An 18681-nucleotide genomic window follows, 5' to 3' on the forward strand; every position below is an offset into this window, starting at 1 on the left:
TGAGATCCTGGGGTGCACAGTCTCCCATTTTTCTGGATCAAACTCGACTGCATGCAAATGTTCATGAGTTCCAATCTGCAGCCTGATGAAATTGCATCGACTTCCCTCACACAGATGCATGCCTTACCTCTGGCTAAAACAGCGGTCATCAGTGAAAGTAAATCCTGTCCCATCCTCTCTCCGACTAAAAAATGTAAAAGAACACAGGATAATCACTCAGAAGTCGATGATGATGCGCGAAACCGAACATTCCTGTGCATACATCCCGACAGGCTGGTGTCTAGTGGGCTGCAGCCGTCCTCGTAAAACTAAATAGCTATTGCCCCAGTTTCATGCACCTGACTACTGGAACCCTGAGAGCAGAACAATATTCCTGCTTTATCTGCAATAGATAAAGAAAAAACTGATGTTAAAACTTGTGTGTTCGTTTTCTGCGAGGAGACGGTCCTAGAGTAAATTTGGTTCCATGAACATGCTGGTTAACGCAAGTTTGGAAGCGGTCAGCATCAGTTGTCGCTTGTGAGTGAATACGGTGCGCTCACAGGATGGAGGGAGTGCTGAGCTCCGATCTTTGCCGAGTGTTTCCGACAACATCCGGAAGTGCGTCCGGTCTAATGCCGAGTAGCGGGAGGTAGTGGCTGTGTATCACTCACACACTCACTCGCTTTTCTTTGGGATCATTTACAAAATTTAGCTAGTTGCCGAAGTTGTTTGATCTTCCACCATGTCAGTACTATGTTACAACAAGGGATGTGGACAACGATTTGATCCGGAGAATAACCCAGACGGTGAGTAGTGTACAAGTTAGCTAACTAAACGTGGTGTCCGGTGTCAGTGTTAGCAAGCTAACCTCTGATCATCTGGAAATTTCTATAGCCACCAGGCCCAGTGGGCTAGTGTAGCTAACCCGGTGTTAGCTGACAGTTTTTAAAAGTATTAACTTAATTCATTAACTCTGATGTGGGTAAAAAGTCACTTAGCTAATACCTAACAGTTAGCTTAAAGCGTATCAATGAGATTTGCTAAAGTCTACAGGGGACTAACTGTAACCTTTAGATGTAGATAACGTTAATGCTATGTTAAATAGTTTCACATTCCATCACATTTAAGCTGTTAATGTTTTCCACTTGCATTAATGATGCATTGTTGCAGATTTCTGTACTCCTAATAGTGCTTTACCAAAAGAAAACAAGCTAATATCTTACCTAGTGACACTTGAGGTTGGAAGTTAAGCTACTTATGTTGAAATTAAGGTTAGCACAAACATACCAAACTTTGATCTCAACGTATAGTTTTACTTCATATTCTCTGAGATGGTGTTTTTTAGATTTCCATCCCCATCCTTCATCCTAGATGCAGAATAATAACCTTGATGATCAAACAGTATTAGTTTTGACCAAAGAATCTTCTAAAATGTTGAGTTACAGTATGTGTACTGGATTTTCTACAGATGAGTGTGATACTATAAATTTTTCCCACACATAATCTAGTCAATAGTTTTAATTTCTGTGTTATAAGAGGATTTCTTTGGATTCAACCATGCGCATAATATACCGTTTTTGATCTCTATTGTAATGAGCGTTATTAGCCAGTCTGACATCACTTTCTGGAAATTTCCAAGCTGTTTAACGACACAGTGAATTTGTCTTGGTCTGTGTAAACTTTAGACCCTCTGAGATCCAGAGTGGGCAAATATAGAATTGCATCAACCCATGACACAATATAGTTATTGGCTTATTATGTCATATGGTTGATTAATCATCCAAATTTGGCTGAATTTGGCTCCTATAGTGGCCCATGGCTAATAGACTTTGGAAAAGGAATTACTGACTCTGAGGAATAAAGTACACTTAATAGTTTTGGCAAACTGGTGCCCACTTGCAGATTTATGGATTAAGTACTATTAATCAACAGAAACTGTTATGAGTATAATCAATCAAGCTTTATTTTAAAATAATCATGTAATGGACCTCATCATGTTCATATTATTAATTTATTTGGATGTCCCATGTAAACAGTTCCTGTTCAGAATTACTTTGTTCTGTGTTATGCTCACTCTATTTCATGTTTTTGTTAACATCGTGAATATTTTCTTCCTGTATCTACACCAAGTGAAAGAACACAAAGCACCGAAATAACAACAAATAGGCTATTGCTGCAAGGATTTTGGTTTGTGACATGATATCAGCAATAGATTATAACATGAAATGATCAACAACTTTTCGATCATTATATCAAATAGCCATATTTGAGAATTTGATGGAAAGGAAGGAAATTTATATTGAAATGAAATGTTCAGAATGGTCAGAGAGTTCATACACATTTACCCTGGTTGTGTATAACCTTCCAATTTCAAGGTGTTTATGCAGTCAACAGGTTGGGTTGAATAAGCTAATTTTCATGATGAATGACTCCTTGATCTTAGGTTTCTGCTTTAGTCTTTTTTTTTTTTCCAGATACATTTTGTCTGTGTCACAACAGTTTACTTGAAGCCCCTTATCTAAACATAATTGAACTTTCAAAGTTATAATGTTGCTCACTCAGCAAAGCCTCAATGAGCCTCTTATTCCCTGCCTTTAGAAATGTCCTCTGTCTCCAAGTTATATAACAAACACTCAATGCAGAAGTCAAGTTTAATTTCCATTTTAATAGGATGCCTCTTTTCATATCAAATAGAGCATATTATTATCTAACTTTAGGGATTTTTATGAGGTGTATCAGAGGCAGTAGTGTTGAGGGTGCGTGGCTCAGACTGAAAATATTTGATTTATGGTGTTATTTAGCCCAAACTAATCCCAGCGTTACATCTTTTAGAGAAGCCTGTGAAAAGAGGAATAAAACACAATTGTAATTTTAGACCAAGCTTTGATTATTATTTATTTCTTGTATTTGTCATATTTAGTTCTCTAAATTCATTGTTCTTTTCTAAAAAAAAAAAAAAAGCACCTACAATTGACCCAAGTTAGGAAAGTAGTTCTAGTTATTTCCCGTGTGAGTACTTAATGATTCTTCATTTTGTTTTTTTTTTTCTTTACCAAATAATTTTTCAGTATGTAAGCAAACATAACTTTATTTTTGAACGAACACAGATTCAAACATAGAAATGTATTTTAAAAATAAAAACTACTTTAATATAACACAATGGAATGACACTTTCATGTGACAATACCAATATTGGCCATGATTGGCAAATGTCTGATCCTGATGTAGGGCTGATATGGAAAAGCATCATGATTACATAATGTTTTGCATAACTATTTTTCAATGTTAAAATTAATATTGTAATGATTGTATGTGGTTGTAAATAATATGGCATTGTCTACTGCCACAGTACTGTGGCACAAAATATCTGTTTGTGTATTGCCACAGACCAATCAAATGTTAGCATTTATACTAGAGCCAATCATGGATACTCTTATGAACTCATTAACCTCTTGTTGCCACAGTACTGCGGTGACATATGGCGTGTACTTCAGTGCATTCTTTTGAGCATTGTGCTACCACAGTACTGTGGCAGCTGATGGAAGAAATGACGAATGATAGTATATAGTGTAGAATAGGAATTTTTGTTCTAAATACTCTATATGTTGTTTAATGGTGTTCTTTGCTCTGTGCAGTCAGTGGGGCTGGAGAAGGTGGGCGGAGCTACATGTTAGATACAGTGTGCTGTGTGACTTCTCAGTTCTGTGTCAGTTCAGTGTATAGATGAGTTTCAATGTTTACTAACAACAGTGAAGTGCGCGCAACTCAGAGGCAAAAACAGGAGTACCAGCTACCAGCCGGCTCACATCAGCCGGTGTACACCTCCAGGCTCTCCCCTGGAACTCGTGAACAAGCCAATATGTTAGCTCTGAAACTGTCCATTAATTGTTTCTGTCCAAAAGCCGATCCCATCTTCTCTTTCACGGTCGCATAATTTGACTTGACCACATCAGGAAGACTGTCCTATAGTAGAAAAGCAGACTGTCACAGACGGGTGGGGAGCAGAGGTTGTGCTAGACATTTTTATTGTCCCTCAAAATGACGGACAGGGTCGTAAAAATTCCACCATAACATATTATTAGCCGTCATTTCAAATTTTTATTTTTTGACAATGAGATATATTTAGTAGTATTTAATGTTTAAAAACATCTCAATGATGCAGCAGCTGTAGTTGCTGCTGGCTGATAAACCAACGTGATATCACGACTCGCATAATTATTTACGCCACTTTTAATTGGTTTGTTATCTGTAGACATTCTAAGCTTTCCTTGTGTTTGTTCACGCAGTGTCAAATACCATGCACTGAGGGTTAGGGTTCAGGTTATGTGAACCACAGATCTGGAAACAAATTGACATGCCATCAAATAACTCATGAAAGGTAGAAAATGCGTACATATAGCACACCAAATGCCATAAGAACTGGCGTATAACTTGCTTGTCCATCATCCTTCACCGCATCAGTCCCTCTTTTTTCACTGCTTTTATCAATGCCATCCAGTTTACTGGGCTTTTTAAAATAACTAAGGAGACTCGGCTGTCTTCACTGTTTGCGCTAGCAAAGTAGCATCTAATTTAGGCTAAAGTTAGCAAAACAGCGATTACCCTCAGTATTTTAATCTGTCAAAATGACGGATGGTCTTCAGAATTTTCTGTCATTTAAAAAAAAAAAAAATCTGTCAATGATGGAATATTTTCAGTTAACGCAACCTCTGTATGGTAGATCTCGAGTACTTACAGATCTGAAGTGTGCACTGCACAGACCAGCATTCTTAATTTCCTCCTCAGACCAGTTCTCGCATCTTAATGCCTGCAACCATAACTTTCGCCGATTTTTCTGGAAGGGACGTTTGCCAGCAGGAATTCTGTAGAAGATTAAATCCTTCTGTGTGTTCTTTCTGTTCTGACAACCCACGGCACAGCAAGACAACGGCATTATTCATAATTACAGTCAGTGCTTTGCTACGAACTCGGAGTGCTTTCTGCCTCCAAGGTGCGTGCGCAGCATATGTCCTACGTCGTCATGAAACTGATCTATTGAGCACTGTGCTTCAAATTCTGCACTCTGAACATTATCCCAGTGGCTGATTTATATGAATGTCAGATTTACCTACCGGCGAAAATCTTCAGGAAAAAAAAAACAAAACAAAAAAACACTAATTTGACTGGGAATTGAACCTGAGTTTTCCACATTGCAGTTTGATATGTTACCAAATGAGCTAAACCTCCACTGGTTTGAGGTCTGATCTATTTGTTTTATTGCCTTGGCATTTTTCGGGATGTAACAAGTTACCAGTTTAGACATGATAGAATGAGGGCGCTGATTGGCTCTGTGGTAATAGACAAACCGATATTTTGTGCCACAGTACTATGTCAGTAGGCACTTTGAAATAATATTGCACTTATTATTAAACCTAAAATACACTTGTAGAATGAATTATATAACACTGATGAATATTTATTTTGTCCTGAATTCTGAATTTGTTTGTAATAATTAACTAGTATTTAGTTTCTTAGTCTTTATCCAAGTAAACTATCATGAACACACACCTACTGAGCCTAAGAGTAAAGTTGTATTTTCAGCTTTTTTCACCTTTACTTCCTGATTACTTTGATTGTTTTATTAAGTTTGTGAATTTTATAAAAAAAAAAGGAGTTTTAGAAATAACAAGCTTCCAGCTGGGCAAATTTGGTTGCTATTGTGTGCTTATGTGGCTTTCTGTCTATAACAGCTCATATTTTTATCTCTTATAAAATCAAAGCTGTGTTTTTTTCACAGATGGGTGTACCTATCATCCCGGAGTCCCAGTATTCCATGATGCATTAAAGGTAAAATGATTGGATTGTTTAGCTATCTGACAGTAATGTATGTGCCATTTTTTTTCAGTCAATGATAATGTCTGGCTAACTTTCCCCAGGGATGGTCCTGCTGCAAGAGAAGAACTACAGATTTCTCAGACTTCCTCAGCATTGTTGTAAGTTTTGTTCTTTTTAAATCCATCTGTTAGTCCCGTCTGGTCAACCTTCCATTGTCCATTGTTTGTTTTTTTGACACTGACTACTACATTTGCTGCAGCCATATTGATCTGTCTGTTAGTTTAACACAGTGGCATCTCGACTTACAGGGCTGTACAAAAGGTCCCCACAACAAAGAGAAGCCTCCTGAGCCGGTGAAACCGGATGTGACATCATCAGGAGAAAAGAAAGAATCAGATGAACAAAGACCAAAGTTTAACGAGTACATCATCTCTGCACCAAAGCCTCAAGAGGCGATATGCAGACCAAGGTTGTATGTTTTCTCTTGACATTATTTTTTTTTCTTTCTTTATTGATAAAGCTTTTTGCTTAATGTTTACCCTTTTTAAAGTAAAGTAGACATGTTTTTGATAGAAACATTTGAGCTGGAGTTTTATTAAGTAGCAGTTAATCAGCAGACGTTTTATGTCAACAATGGCCACATTTGAAATGAAGGATAAAGAGGCCAAGAAGAAAAGACTTTTTTTCCATGCAGGGCATCGTTCAGCCCTTCAGTTAAATACTATATATCCTTTTGAGCTCCGTGGACTACATCCCACTCTGAATTATTCCGGTTTAGTATCAAAAGCATGAAAGGATCAGTACAGTATCTGAGGTACTAAATCTGCCTGAAATCATCAAACGCATACTGAGGAACCACGAGATAGAGTGAAGTGTTTTTTTTACCCTGCAGAGTTCCCAGCAGAGTTCAAAAGAAGGTGGACGAGTAACTGATAAAGCGATTACTACTGAGTAGTGAAACTCCTTTCAAGAAGTGTAATGGTCTTCCGCTGGCTTTGTACCAGAGACCTGCTACTGAATTGGTGTTGCAAATGATGTATTCCTTACTCACAGAAAATACCACAATACCCAGTGTTTGGTCCCTTTCCAAATATAAAAGAGCACTCAATTGAAGGAAAAGATACTTGTAGTCCCTCTACTGTTGTTTTCATGCCCCATTTTTTGCTGTTGTTACAGTCCTGATGAGCCGATGGTGAGAATGCAGCATAAAATTTCTGCTTCTCTGAAGACAGCTCTGGAGAAACTGAAGTTGTCTGAAAATGCAGCTGAAAAGAAGGGTGAGAACAGCTCTTTGTTTTTCAGCCATCCTTCCTCCTTTAACTTCTCAACATTGCAGTTACTGAAGTCCTCTTCATCTTTGACTACCATCCACTTGTAGTACACAGGAAAGACAGGTTGACAGTGGAAGTTAATGGATTGCCACAGGGAATTTTCCCTCACCTGTACCATTCACGTCGTGGCTTTTGAGTCCAAGTTGACAGGACAGGACAACTCATCAGGCAGTCAGTGGATTTCTGAGATGCTCTTCAAAGTTGTCAATTCTTTGTCGCCCTCTTTCTGTCTCCCTAGAGGAAGATAGTGACGAGATCAAGATTGGAACATCGTGCAAAAACGGAGGATGTACTAAAGTAGGTCAATGTGTCACCGTATAATAAAAAACATTTCAGATCAAAGATCTGTTGGGCTGATGATATCAGCTGCTCAGGTGTTTCAGATGTTTTTTTTTTTGTTTGTTTTTGTTTCATTGACATAAACAAACTCCAAACTGAATCAGCCTGATCATTCCAAACCTATGTGAAGGCTTTTAGAAACTTCAGGAGTTCAAAGGGTCTCAGTACTTTGGGTGTGGAATAACGGGTACAACTAAGGTTTGATGTCATGTTCAGAGACATATGCAGAGCAATTTTTTCGCTTCAGCTAATCTAGCCCGTCAGAGTGAAAAGTGTAGAGCATAAATTGTCAGTAAAATTTGTATAGACGTGATTTGTAGAAGTGTCGAGCGGGGCTTTAATTATTTGCATAATTGTTCATCAACTGATTGAAAGCCATGAAATATTCTCTCAAGGGCTGCCTGTTTTTAGTTGATTTAATCTGTTGGGATTTAGGGTCTTAAATAGGGAACAAGCTATTAGTCGATGCTCGTTCCCATATTATAATTGTGTCACGAAATGTCATACTTCTATCATCATCATAATAAAATAAACATGATTGCATGCCACTGTTCATTCACAAGTAAATGACAGTTGGGGTAACAAATGTATTTTTTATACTAATCAGATGATGAAATCCTGCAACTATTATTTATTGTGGGTAATAATCAAGGGAAGTAAAGTGTGTATTTTTAATGACTACACTATTTGCGTTCGTTTTTTTTCTAAATTTCCATGTTTTTACCTTCAGAGCTTTGATGGATCTGCAAGCAATTCTGATGTGTGTCTGTACCACGCTGGATTCCCCATCTTCCATGAAGGGTCAGTATTAAGCTGATAATTGTACTGACCTAAAGCTTTATTTCCTGATGGTTTTTTAATAATTCTCTGAAATGTTGTAATCCATTCCTTGTTTACTATATAGTCCCTTCGATGTTGTAGGGTTGTGTTGTGTTGCCTGCTCATGGTTTTTTGTGTATTCTTCTTGATGTCAAGTCTCTCTTGTAACAGAGATTGCTATTGCATTGAGACTCTGTGATTAAATAAAGATGAAAAAAAACTCAGAAAATGTCAAAACTCAAACTGATTTTATAAAACCCCACTGTGTTGAAATCCAGCGATGGCTACTCTCTAGAAACCGTGAAAGAAGCATGAAGTTGAACACTTTTTTTTTTTTCCTGTCTGTGTTGTTTACTGGTTATCTTGAGTGACGAGTTATTGACTGCTAAAGCTCCTGTGGGTCTGTTTTTCCTGCTTCTCTAGGATGAAGTACTGGAGTTGCTGCAAGAGGAAAACCTCCGACTTTAACACTTTCCTCTCTCAAGAGGGCTGTACCAAGGGAACACATCTATGGAGGAAAAAGGATGCGGTAGGCATGACCGTTGTGATCATTTGAGAGAGTTAGTGAGCCTCAACTGTAACTCCATCTAGTGGTGTGTCATAGGGGTATGCACAGCAGCAGCACATGTTATGCTCCCGCACTGTTGCCAGTTTCAGACTTGTTTATCTAAACTCTGTTTGCAGGGGAAGAAAGTTGTTCCATGTCGGTTTGACTGGCACCAAACTAGTACACAGGTCATCATCTCAATCTACGCTAAGAATTCCATCCCAGAGCTAAGCTACGTGGACGCAAACAGCACCACAGTAAGTGACCACAGAGCCGCACATTTTAGTGTAAATCTGTAACGCCTGCTTCTGTTTTCAGCTCACTGTTTCTGTCTTTTCCCTCCTGCAGCTCAACATCCATGTTATATTTGAGGGAGAGAAGGAATTTGAGCAGAAAATCAGTTTGTGGGGGGTAAGTGCTGCATTATGTGTCTCAAGTTTTAATTGCCAGGCGTCGTTAATTAAGCGTCTTGCTGATTGTGAAGAGGATGTGATGTAATTGCAGAAATTTACAGAAAATGATTAAACTGTGATTGTAGACTCATTTATTCCTTCAACCACGTTTTCTAAACCAGCCCCGGTAACACTCTGCTCTGCTTTAAGGTGATTGACGTGAGTAAGAGTGTGATAAACATGATGGCGGCCAAGATCGAGGTCGCTATGAAGAAATCCGAACCCATGTCGTGGGCTCGTCTGGACCTTCCCCCTCCCGTTACACCTCCCAAGGAGGAGGAGAAGAAAACAGAGGAAGATGATTGTGACGACGAAGAGGAAAGTTGAAAAATGAAGTGCAAAAGAGATATTTTAGCTGAATCTAAGGCCCCACAGGCTATTCTTTACCTCTACACAAGTCAACTCTTACTCTGTGAAAGAACTTTGGCCTTGACTCCTCAGCACTATGGTTTGCCCAACCTGTTGTAATCAAAGTACTCAGTTTTTGATTCTTCCATTTTAGGTCCTCAATCAGTCATAATAGAGATCTTAATGCTTAACAGCCTTCAAGTGTTTTTTTCCAGTAAGTACTGAATAATAATAGGAGGGAAACTTCTGCTGACTTTCAAAAGTCACATACGTCATCTGTTAAATTGTGCTGTTATACCAACAAAAGAACAGATAAGATTTATATGTGCCCATACTTCACTCAGACCCACAAAGCCTTTTATTTTTATTTTCATGGACTACATTATGTCATCTTTAAGGACCACAATCTTAACTATTTTTGAGATGTTTTTTCTGTACATTTCTACTTGTCATGTTTGGCACATCTGAAGTGGTATATCACAGTTGTTTGCTTTTATTGTCTTTTTTTTTATTCATTCCTTTGGTTAACTAATTTGTATAAATTATTGCATTGTTTTGTCCATCAGTGTCACATCAGACTTGTCCTCATGAATATACTGTATACCTGTATGTGGGAGATTAAAGCTGCTCCATGTAGTACTGAGAAACATCTGACACCTGAAATTTCCACACTTTTATCATATGGGATTGATTTCGAGTAACTAATGTTTAAAAAATAAAAAAAAAAAATTAAAAAAAGCCTAGAAGATCTGTTGGACTCTAGAAAGTAAATTAAAACATTAGCTGTGTGGCAGGCATGCTTCAACTTTTAAAGCCATTTCAGTTTAAATACAAACGAATATGCTCAAAATGCAAGTTTTTACATCATTATAATGTATATTTTGTACAATTCTGCTGTCACACTTTTGCTGTATTTATGCCCTCATCAAACAACAGTGAAGTTTTAATAATTAGAATGTATTATATGTGAGAATGCCATTTGATTACAAAATGTTCTGAACAAAGTACTGTAATTACTGTAAAATTTGCTAGACAGCATGCATCAGGGCATGGAATGTAAAAAGACAGCGACCATTACGTATCGGGGAACCACTTTATCGTACCAAAAATAAATTTTTGTGGTGAAATTTTTGGAAACTGGGGTGATGTGTTGATCTGTGTCCCACAATTGTTCCTATTGGACATTTGAGACTTCGATTCTCTAACCACATTGAATCAGCGAAATAAATCATTTCTTGTAAATTAAAGTAGGTATGACCTTTGAAGTGAACATTTTGAACCACATGCAACTTTGGGAACTGCAATGGCTTTTATAAATGTCATCAAGTTTCTTATCTGTTCAATAACTGGAAGGTTGGAAAATTGCAATGTCCTCTTGCTATGAAGATGTCCCAGACTTTGGCATTATGCAGACATTTATCACATTTAACACGTCTCTACACCTCAAACACATAAATCAATTTAAATGTTAATCAAGTTTCTACTCTGTCAACTCCCACGTAACGATAATAGAAGAAAATCCCTCTGTGGCTTTGGTGAATACCAAGAATAGGAGTTGACATGCATGCACAGTCCCAGTGTTACATTTCCAGGCACATGACTGATGTAAGTAAATTAACCCTCAAAGACCTAAACATCCACCAGCGACCAAAAGCATCTGCTGATCTAAAATGTTTAATAGCTTGATCCACCAGTCCTATCAATACATGTAAATAATTCAGGTAAAATGCAGTTTCTCAGCTTTTCGTGGTCATCAGATATGACCCATTTGGACTTTCAGAGGCTCTGTAGTGAACATGGAAACACATCATCTTCTGGAACATTTACTATTAAAATCTATATACTTTGATAAATAACAGTGATTAAAGATGCTTGTTTTTATGTTTTCTTAGTAATTTATTTTGCTGAAAGGGACACTTTTCCTTTGCTTTCTCTGTTTTGATATAATAACCCTTGAATTTACTGTGTGCTTTTAAGAACATCTACATGATCAGTAAATAAATCATAGGAAAATACCTGATTTTCACTGAAACATGTAGAGGATATTTTAATAAATATGTTACTAAGGAAAGGTTAAATTAGAGGAAAAATTCATTGAAATATTTCTAGGTCTTTAAGAGTTAGTACAGTACTGGAACACAGACATGTTGTATATTCAGAAAAATGAACCACATGGAACAGAACAAACCCTCATAAACTCATAAAGACACAATTGTGTAACATGTAACAGCATATATAGTTAAACAGGGATGTTCAAGAATGATTGTAACAAGTTAGCAGAATTGAATTCACAGTGTTTTGACAACTTAATACAAGATCCTATGTGGAGTTAAGTATTCCCTCACATCGCAGTTTGGTAGTTAGGGTGTTTGGATTCCTCTGAGTTGTGGGTAAAGATAAGAGGTTGGGTCTCTGGCAGAGTAAATAAGTTTCTCCATCCCCTCATGTGAGGCCAAGTGAATCCCCTGTTTCGCCGCTTTACAGTGACAATCACTGCAGCTGTAGCCATCGCTAAAATTCCTCCGCACAGGGCTGCAAGCAGAAGCCAGGGCCACACATCTTGCATCTCATCCAAAATAGGACGCATAGACTCTGCCAGCCTTTGACCTGCAAAAGAAGACATATTATTCAAATTAAGTTGTCAAAATGCTGTAGTTTTATTATAATGTTTAGCGACAATGAATCGTTAATGAGACACTTTAACAAGATTTTATTTCAAGAGCAGATTTTTAAAAGCATTGCTTACTCGCATCGAGCAGATTGGAATACTCATATCCCAGGTCTTTGCTGGAAATGAAGTAGTCTCTGTTCCTCTGCAGGGGCAGGAAGGGCACCATGTGGTACTCACTGTTATGCCCTATGGGTGCATTTGACTCTGGATACTGGGATGGTGTAGGCCTATACCTCCTGAGCCACTGCTCATAAATGCTTACGTGGAAAGACAGATACAGCTGTTTAGTGAGAAGTGAGTCAATGAACCAGCATTAAGTGTCTGTGTGTCTGTCCATGCCTTTTCTTACCAATCTACGAATGCGTGATGGAGCAGAAATATAGGGTCGTTTGCAGAGCCTTGGACAGAGGACATGGATCCGTTCATGTAGACATGGATAGCGGCGTGCATACCCATACGAGAACTGTTTCCCAACCCAGTACGAGGGTCCCCAAAACCTACAAGATAACAAGCGTCTCATCAGCACCGGAATAATAAGCACGTCAGTGAAAATGAAAGCAGACAGCAGAGGCAGCCAGCGAGTGTCTTTGTGGTTAATTTCATCTGACCTTCCAGAGTGTTCCTGAAGCTCATGTTGGCTGTGCGGTCCATGGCTCCCGTGTCATAGTTGGTTAAACCGAGGGTGAACTCCACCTCTGCGGTTGTTGGTAGTCGCTCAACCACATTGCGGTTATGGTTGCCAGGGTTACGACGCAATGGGCCTTCTTCCCTGGCATCACATAGCACTCCTCTGTTGTTGTAGTCCTCTGCTTGGGAGCACAGTACCTGACACATCATATACACAGCAATGAATACACTGCAACAACAAGCCACAGAGAGTGAAAAACAGCCATTTTTAGGAAAACGATGCAAATTCAACTGTTCTTACTTGGGTCTACTTTGTCAGAAAAAGTCAAGGGATGCACTTTACATGGTCATTGTGAAGTAAAATTGTCCCTGTCAGTGTTTTACTATCATATATGATGTTTTTGGATTAACCGTGGCAGTAATGTGTATGTTACATTTTACTGCTCTATTAAGGTTGAGCTCATTTTAACTGCTTTACACACCGTTGAATAGTTCAATCCTAAGCAATGAATCCCACTTTATTAGAGGTCCATTTATTTTAAGCATCATTGTCCTTTAAGGACATATCCCTAAAAAGTCAAGTTTCACGAGTTTAGAAATACAGCAGTGTTTTCAGCTTTATGACGATGGGTTTTCCAGCTAATCCAAGAGGGCTTTGGAGAGTTGATTTAATTTAAGAAAGAGGGATTTTATTTTTCAACTCATTAAGGATAACTTCATCCTTCAGTTTATCATACAAACATTCAAAGTAAACACATTTAGAGGTAAATTGGTGGATGTGAATAACCATAATCTGGAGTAAAAAGTACAGCATTGCATTTAAAACATAGAGTGAAAATAACTTCTCACAAATAAGGGGGATTTAGGCAGCAGAGGCAAACATGGACATAATCTAAGGATGATTGGTGTGATGTATGCACCAAGGCAGATCTTGTTACAAATTCTAATACATGGAGGGAATTCAAATGGAAAATAATTACTAGATATTTCAGAACACTAGAAATAATGTCCAAAATGGGTCCTCAACATTCCAGTTCATGCTGTAGGAACTGTGGAGCCCATATAGCTGATCACACCCACATATTTTGGCTATGTTCTAAGTTAAGTGTGTTTTGAAGGGAGGTTTTCAATGCCTTGACAGAGGTTTTTAAAATGAACATCCCACAAAACTTCACAGTGGCAATACTGGGAGTAACACCCAAAGGTCTGGATAGAAGGGCAAATAAATACCTCTTGAATATATTATTCACTGCCGCTTTAAATCCTAAAACCATCAGCTGGACAAAACCAGAACCTCCCTCATATAATACATGGATTCAAAAACTTTGGGATATTTATCAAATAAAGCACACCACATTCTCACTATAAAGCTTCAGAAAGCCACCTTTTCTAAAAGATAGGAACCTATGTTACCTTTATTGTTACAATAATATTTATTAGTGATGCAAAACCCTATGTTGTATATCAAAATATTGTCATCCTGCTTCTGATGAGGATTTATACCTATAACCTTATTTTTGGAGTGGACATTATCTATTTATTTGCTGTGATTGTTATTATTTTCTTTAATTTCCATCCTATATTGCCTGTGGAGGTTTGTAAAAATACACATACAGCTGAGAAAAAGGAAAAGAAACTTACTGAACTGTATTTAAATGTATACATTGTATTATACTGATAAAAAAAATTGAATCTGATAAAAACTAAGTAAAAAAAAAAAAAAAACATAGAGTAGTGGATGCATAAAGCTGCATAAAATGGAAAAAATAGGGGATTAGGTATTGTAGTAACACAGGGAGAGTTGCAATGCCAACAATTCCAGACAAGAGTCATATGATCACGTTTGCTCACTTCCTCCTGATCCCACATGGTGAACATCCAAGCTGTAAACAGGCACATGCAATTTCCTGACGGACTACAGAGGCCCTGAACGCTAGATTCCCATTCATAGGAGAATATGACCCCAGCACAATCCCATCATTAATCTTTAATCTTTATTGCATCATGAATCACACTACAAACCACAATACCTGTCAAAGTAATTACAATGTGATTTTTTTTTTTTTTTTTTTTTTTTTTGCACAGCAGCCTACCTATGCTAGAACATGAATCCAATGCTGAAATATCTTACCATTGTAGTACCTCTGACAGGAGACTTATATTGGACTTCTCTAAAAATAAAATAGTCTAAAATAGTCTGTATTTCTTTCTCTGGACTCATTCCTGTCTCATTATTTTATTTGGAACCTCTAATAAGTGATCTAGTTGCTCATCTTCACATTTCCCTCTGCTAATCAGATCTCAGGTCAGATAGAAGGTTTAGATGTCATATCAGCTGTGATTGACAGGTCTGTATAACAGCTCACTCACCTGCTGAGTCGGACTTTCAGCCTGTCTTTATATAATAATAATAATAATAATAATAATAATAATAATAATAATAATAGATGATATTTATATTGCACTTTTCTGTTTACGCATACTCAAAGCGTGTACATTGGACCCATCATTCTTTCACACACTGGTGGTGAACACTTTTCAAATTTCAAATGTCTGTAGCAGCAAAACTATTGGTTGAATTCATACCAAATTTGGTTTATAGATTGCTAGTGACCCAGAATGAATGGCATTACATTTTGGGAACAGTAGGTCAAAGTTCAAAATTTTTATGATTTTTTTTAAAATCTTCCCATTTACTTATAATGGGCAAAATATGTGTGAGGGGTGGGGTTTGTTGTGCCTGGCACCACTTGTTGATATCTCTGATGAAAAAGCCACTTTTTGTTCTGTTTCATCTGTTTTGATATAAAAATACAGAATTTACTCTGAGATTTCATGAATATCTAAATAAAATATAGGAAATTAAATATAAGAACATACATGATTTATAGTGAAAAATGCAAAATACAGAGGATAATATTATAATAAATGGTGATAGATAGATAGATAGATAGATAGATAGATAGATAGATAGATAGATAGATAGATAGATAGATAGATAGATAGATAGATAGATAGATAGATAGATAGATAGATAGATAGATAGATAGATAGATAGATAGATAGATAGATAGATGTGCTTTATCTATTCCAAACTGGGAAATTACAGAAATCACTTATGAGAAAGATTGACCCTTTCATGCTTAAATTATGAGAACCTTAATCAAGTTTTTTTTTTCCCCTGAGTGTTTGTGTTTCTTTTTAGGCATGAAAAAACAATGTGATTGATATTTTTTTATGAACCTATTTTTCATGGTTACAAAAACGTCCACACAGCTGGACACCATACGTTTCATTTTTGAAGCAAAGAAACATGCATTTACTGACAAACTGTGTAAAAACTATGAAATATATATATTTTTTAATGCTGCTAATCTGATTTTTTCTCACATTTTTAACATACTATAATACTAGTTATTACACACTAAGATAATAGGCAAAAAAAAAACCTTTTTGTTTAAAAAAAAACCCGGTTAATCACAGTCTAATAACAATTAGCAACTGATTTATACTCAAACATGTTACTGCAGATCAGATTTATCAAGAACAGGAAAGTTACAGTAATGGTATGAATGTCAGTGTATGGGATGATGCATAAGCGTCCACTGTGTTGGCTGATATGGAACTAAAACAACAAAGCCCATGAATGTATAGGAGAACAGTTTTTGGAGTAATTTATTCATCAACATGTAGTGTTAAGTAGGTTTAACACTGGAAAAGTTATTTCTTAACACTTAACTCTTCAGTGTTGAATGTGAATAACACTGTGGGTGCTACTTCTCACATAGTGTGAAATTTGATTGACACTAATTTGTGTAGTGTAGTGTAAAATATTAACTCTTACTAGAGTGTTGATTTCTAACTGCCTCCTACCGGTGTTACATGTGATGTACTATTGTCCCAGTGTCTGCAGGGGTGAAAAAAAGATACCATTATTTCTGTATCCAATTCATGCTAAGTAAAAATGAAAAATTGCAATTAAAAGTAAACATAAAATGACATGTAAAATGAAAGCCGCCGACCCAATATCACGTTTGAAATTTGAAATTCGGTATTTGAAAACACATACCCAACACTGACGACGACGACGTAACTATATTCTTGCACACAGAATCTGCTTGGATGAAATAACAAAAGCAATAGTTTATTTACACAAACTTACAAACGCAATTTTTCGAAGCGAGGAAGATGGCCATGCCAGAGTCCAACTTCTCACTCAGTTTGAGCACGGAGGTAGGTGGGCGGGGCTTTTCAGAGTCATTTTTTAACACTGAAAGGTATCTTGCTCTTATCAGTGTTGAATTAACTTTGAGAGAGTCAATTTACTTTAACACTGAATATATGACACTGACAGTGTAAAACCTCTATAAACTCCAATTATTTTCACCGACACTGGAAGTTATCATGTTAATTTTACTCTGTCCATTGTTGGAATAACTCTGAAAGAATTAAAATGCTTTGACACTGCATTTTTTACACTGGCAAATTTACTGTGTAGTGACCACTATGCATGAAAGGGTTAAATAGAGAGAAAAATTCATTTGTGAACTAACTCAAAAGCAGCTCTGGGTCTTTATGGGTTCAAATATGTCTTTTTCTTCATGTGTTTCATCATACCTTCCAAGAAGAGAAGACGGAGCCTGGGCTGAGGAGGCTGGGGTCCTGGGGGCTCCTGTCCCCCATCAGCTCATCCGTGCACACGTCACACCCCCGGGCATCCCTCCAGTCCCAGTATGGGATGGTGAAGCTCATGTCTCCGGTCAGTTTCCTGATCTCGTGTTCCCAGTGCAGCAGGTACAGTCGGTGCCACGGGAGAAAAGCCGGGGCCCAGTGGGCGAAGTCCACGTCGGTCCACACATTCCCGGGCCCCCCCAGGAGCGCGTTCCGGGACACGTAGTAATGAATCCACACAAACACATCATACACGGACGCGTCGGCGAACATGGGGTTGGATCCGTTCTGCATCTCCCGGTAGGTCCCGGTGGCCACTACATAGTCCTGACTGACGGTGTGTTTGGCCAGGTTCAGGTAGGACACCAGGCGGATCTTCTGCGCCCTGGACAGATGGAGGATGTTCCTGCGCACAGACTCCCTCCTCTCATTACAGTTCAGCCCAAAGTACCCAAACTTACAATCTGCACAGTTAAAGCCCATGAAGTTCCCCACGCACTCACAGGTCCGGTTGTAGAAAACCAGGGGCCACCTCTCCCTGTCATCCAAACCGGAGAAGGGGTACTGGGGCCCGTCAGGTAGATCCGACACTTCCACGTCCCTGCAGAACCCCCGGCCGGAGCTGGCACCGCAGGCCGAGCCGTCCCCATCCCAAGGCGGGCAGCACTCTTTCCTGAGCAGGGCCTCCCTGGTGGCACAGAGCCGGGGAAACTGCCCCTGTGAGGGCCGCAAACGCAACATTAAACTAATTACTACAAATAACCGCATCCCAGAGAAGTTAAACTGTCACTAAACGGCGTGAAATTAACCTCATAAGAAAAGTTTGGACACCCCATGTGATGTTTAGCCTTAAATTCCTTGGGTTTTTTTCAACGCCCCCCATCCACCCCCCTCCTCCTTTGTATGAGTCAGTCACATGCCGCGCATAACCTCGGGATAAGCTTCATGAAGGGGCAGTCAGCTTTAATACACATCTTATTACACAGAGCCAGGTCTGGGGGGGGTATGGAACCAACCCCACGTTATGAATCTCATTGTCGATCGTTTTAAAGTGATGAACCAGATAAGACCAGTCAAAAC

At 38.2% G+C, this 18681-nt stretch overlaps 3 protein-coding genes across 3 annotated transcripts in view; 1 reads left to right on the forward strand and 2 right to left on the reverse strand.

Moving 5' to 3' along the window:
* fat3b (FAT atypical cadherin 3b) overlaps positions 1-504 on the reverse strand; it is a 94327-nt gene extending 93823 nt beyond the window's left edge. The window contains exon 1 of the mRNA XM_030153902.1: positions 128-504. The gene's annotated coding sequence lies outside the window, so the exon portion shown is untranslated. The remainder of the gene's footprint in view (positions 1-127) is intronic.
* Positions 505-589: 85 nt separating this feature from the next.
* chordc1b (cysteine and histidine-rich domain (CHORD) containing 1b) lies at positions 590-10765 on the forward strand. The gene is made up of 11 exons (XM_030153903.1): positions 590-788; positions 5759-5808; positions 5898-5954; positions 6105-6265; positions 6973-7073; positions 7366-7424; positions 8197-8267; positions 8709-8814; positions 8970-9089; positions 9181-9243; positions 9435-10765. The coding sequence occupies exons 1-11, from the start codon at positions 725-727 to the stop codon at positions 9609-9611; spliced, it is 1029 nt and encodes a 342-aa protein (XP_030009763.1). The 5' UTR covers positions 590-724; the 3' UTR covers positions 9612-10765.
* A 968-nt stretch (positions 10766-11733) lies between these two features.
* On the reverse strand, positions 11734-18449 carry LOC115432423 (tyrosinase-like). The gene is made up of 5 exons (XM_030153252.1): positions 17548-18449; positions 12912-13128; positions 12653-12800; positions 12379-12560; positions 11734-12239 (listed from the first exon to the last, which is right to left on the reverse strand). Exons 1-5 carry the CDS (start codon positions 18367-18369, stop codon positions 11974-11976), a joined length of 1635 nt encoding a protein of 544 aa, XP_030009112.1. The 5' UTR covers positions 18370-18449; the 3' UTR covers positions 11734-11973.
* Between the last annotated feature and the right edge of the window lie 232 nt (positions 18450-18681).

Source organism: Sphaeramia orbicularis, chromosome 14 (genome assembly GCF_902148855.1).
Source record: "Sphaeramia orbicularis chromosome 14, fSphaOr1.1, whole genome shotgun sequence".
Taxonomy (NCBI): Eukaryota; Metazoa; Chordata; class Actinopteri; order Kurtiformes; family Apogonidae; genus Sphaeramia; species Sphaeramia orbicularis.

What these genes read in the sequence shown, in the direction of transcription:
- chordc1b (XM_030153903.1), top strand. Translation starts at nt 725, where the DNA reads ATGTCAGTACTATGTTACAACAAGGGATGTGGACAACGATTTGATCCG. An exon ending in GAGGCGATATGCAGACCAAG is followed by an intron (nt 6,266 to 6,972) that starts GTTGTATGTTTT and finishes CTGTTGTTACAG; the next exon opens with TCCTGATGAGCCGATGGTGA. An exon ending in TGGACGCAAACAGCACCACA is followed by an intron (nt 9,090 to 9,180) that starts GTAAGTGACCAC and finishes TCCCTCCTGCAG; the next exon opens with CTCAACATCCATGTTATATT.
- LOC115432423 (XM_030153252.1), bottom strand. Translation starts at nt 18,369, where the DNA reads ATGCGGTTATTTGTAGTAATTAGTTTAATGTTGCGTTTGCGGCCCTCA. An exon ending in CCGTCTTCTCTTCTTGGAAG is followed by an intron (nt 13,129 to 17,547) that starts GTATGATGAAAC and finishes ATGATGTGTCAG; the next exon opens with GTACTGTGCTCCCAAGCAGA. An exon ending in TTCCAATCTGCTCGATGCGA is followed by an intron (nt 12,240 to 12,378) that starts GTAAGCAATGCT and finishes CTTCTTTTGCAG; the next exon opens with GTCAAAGGCTGGCAGAGTCT.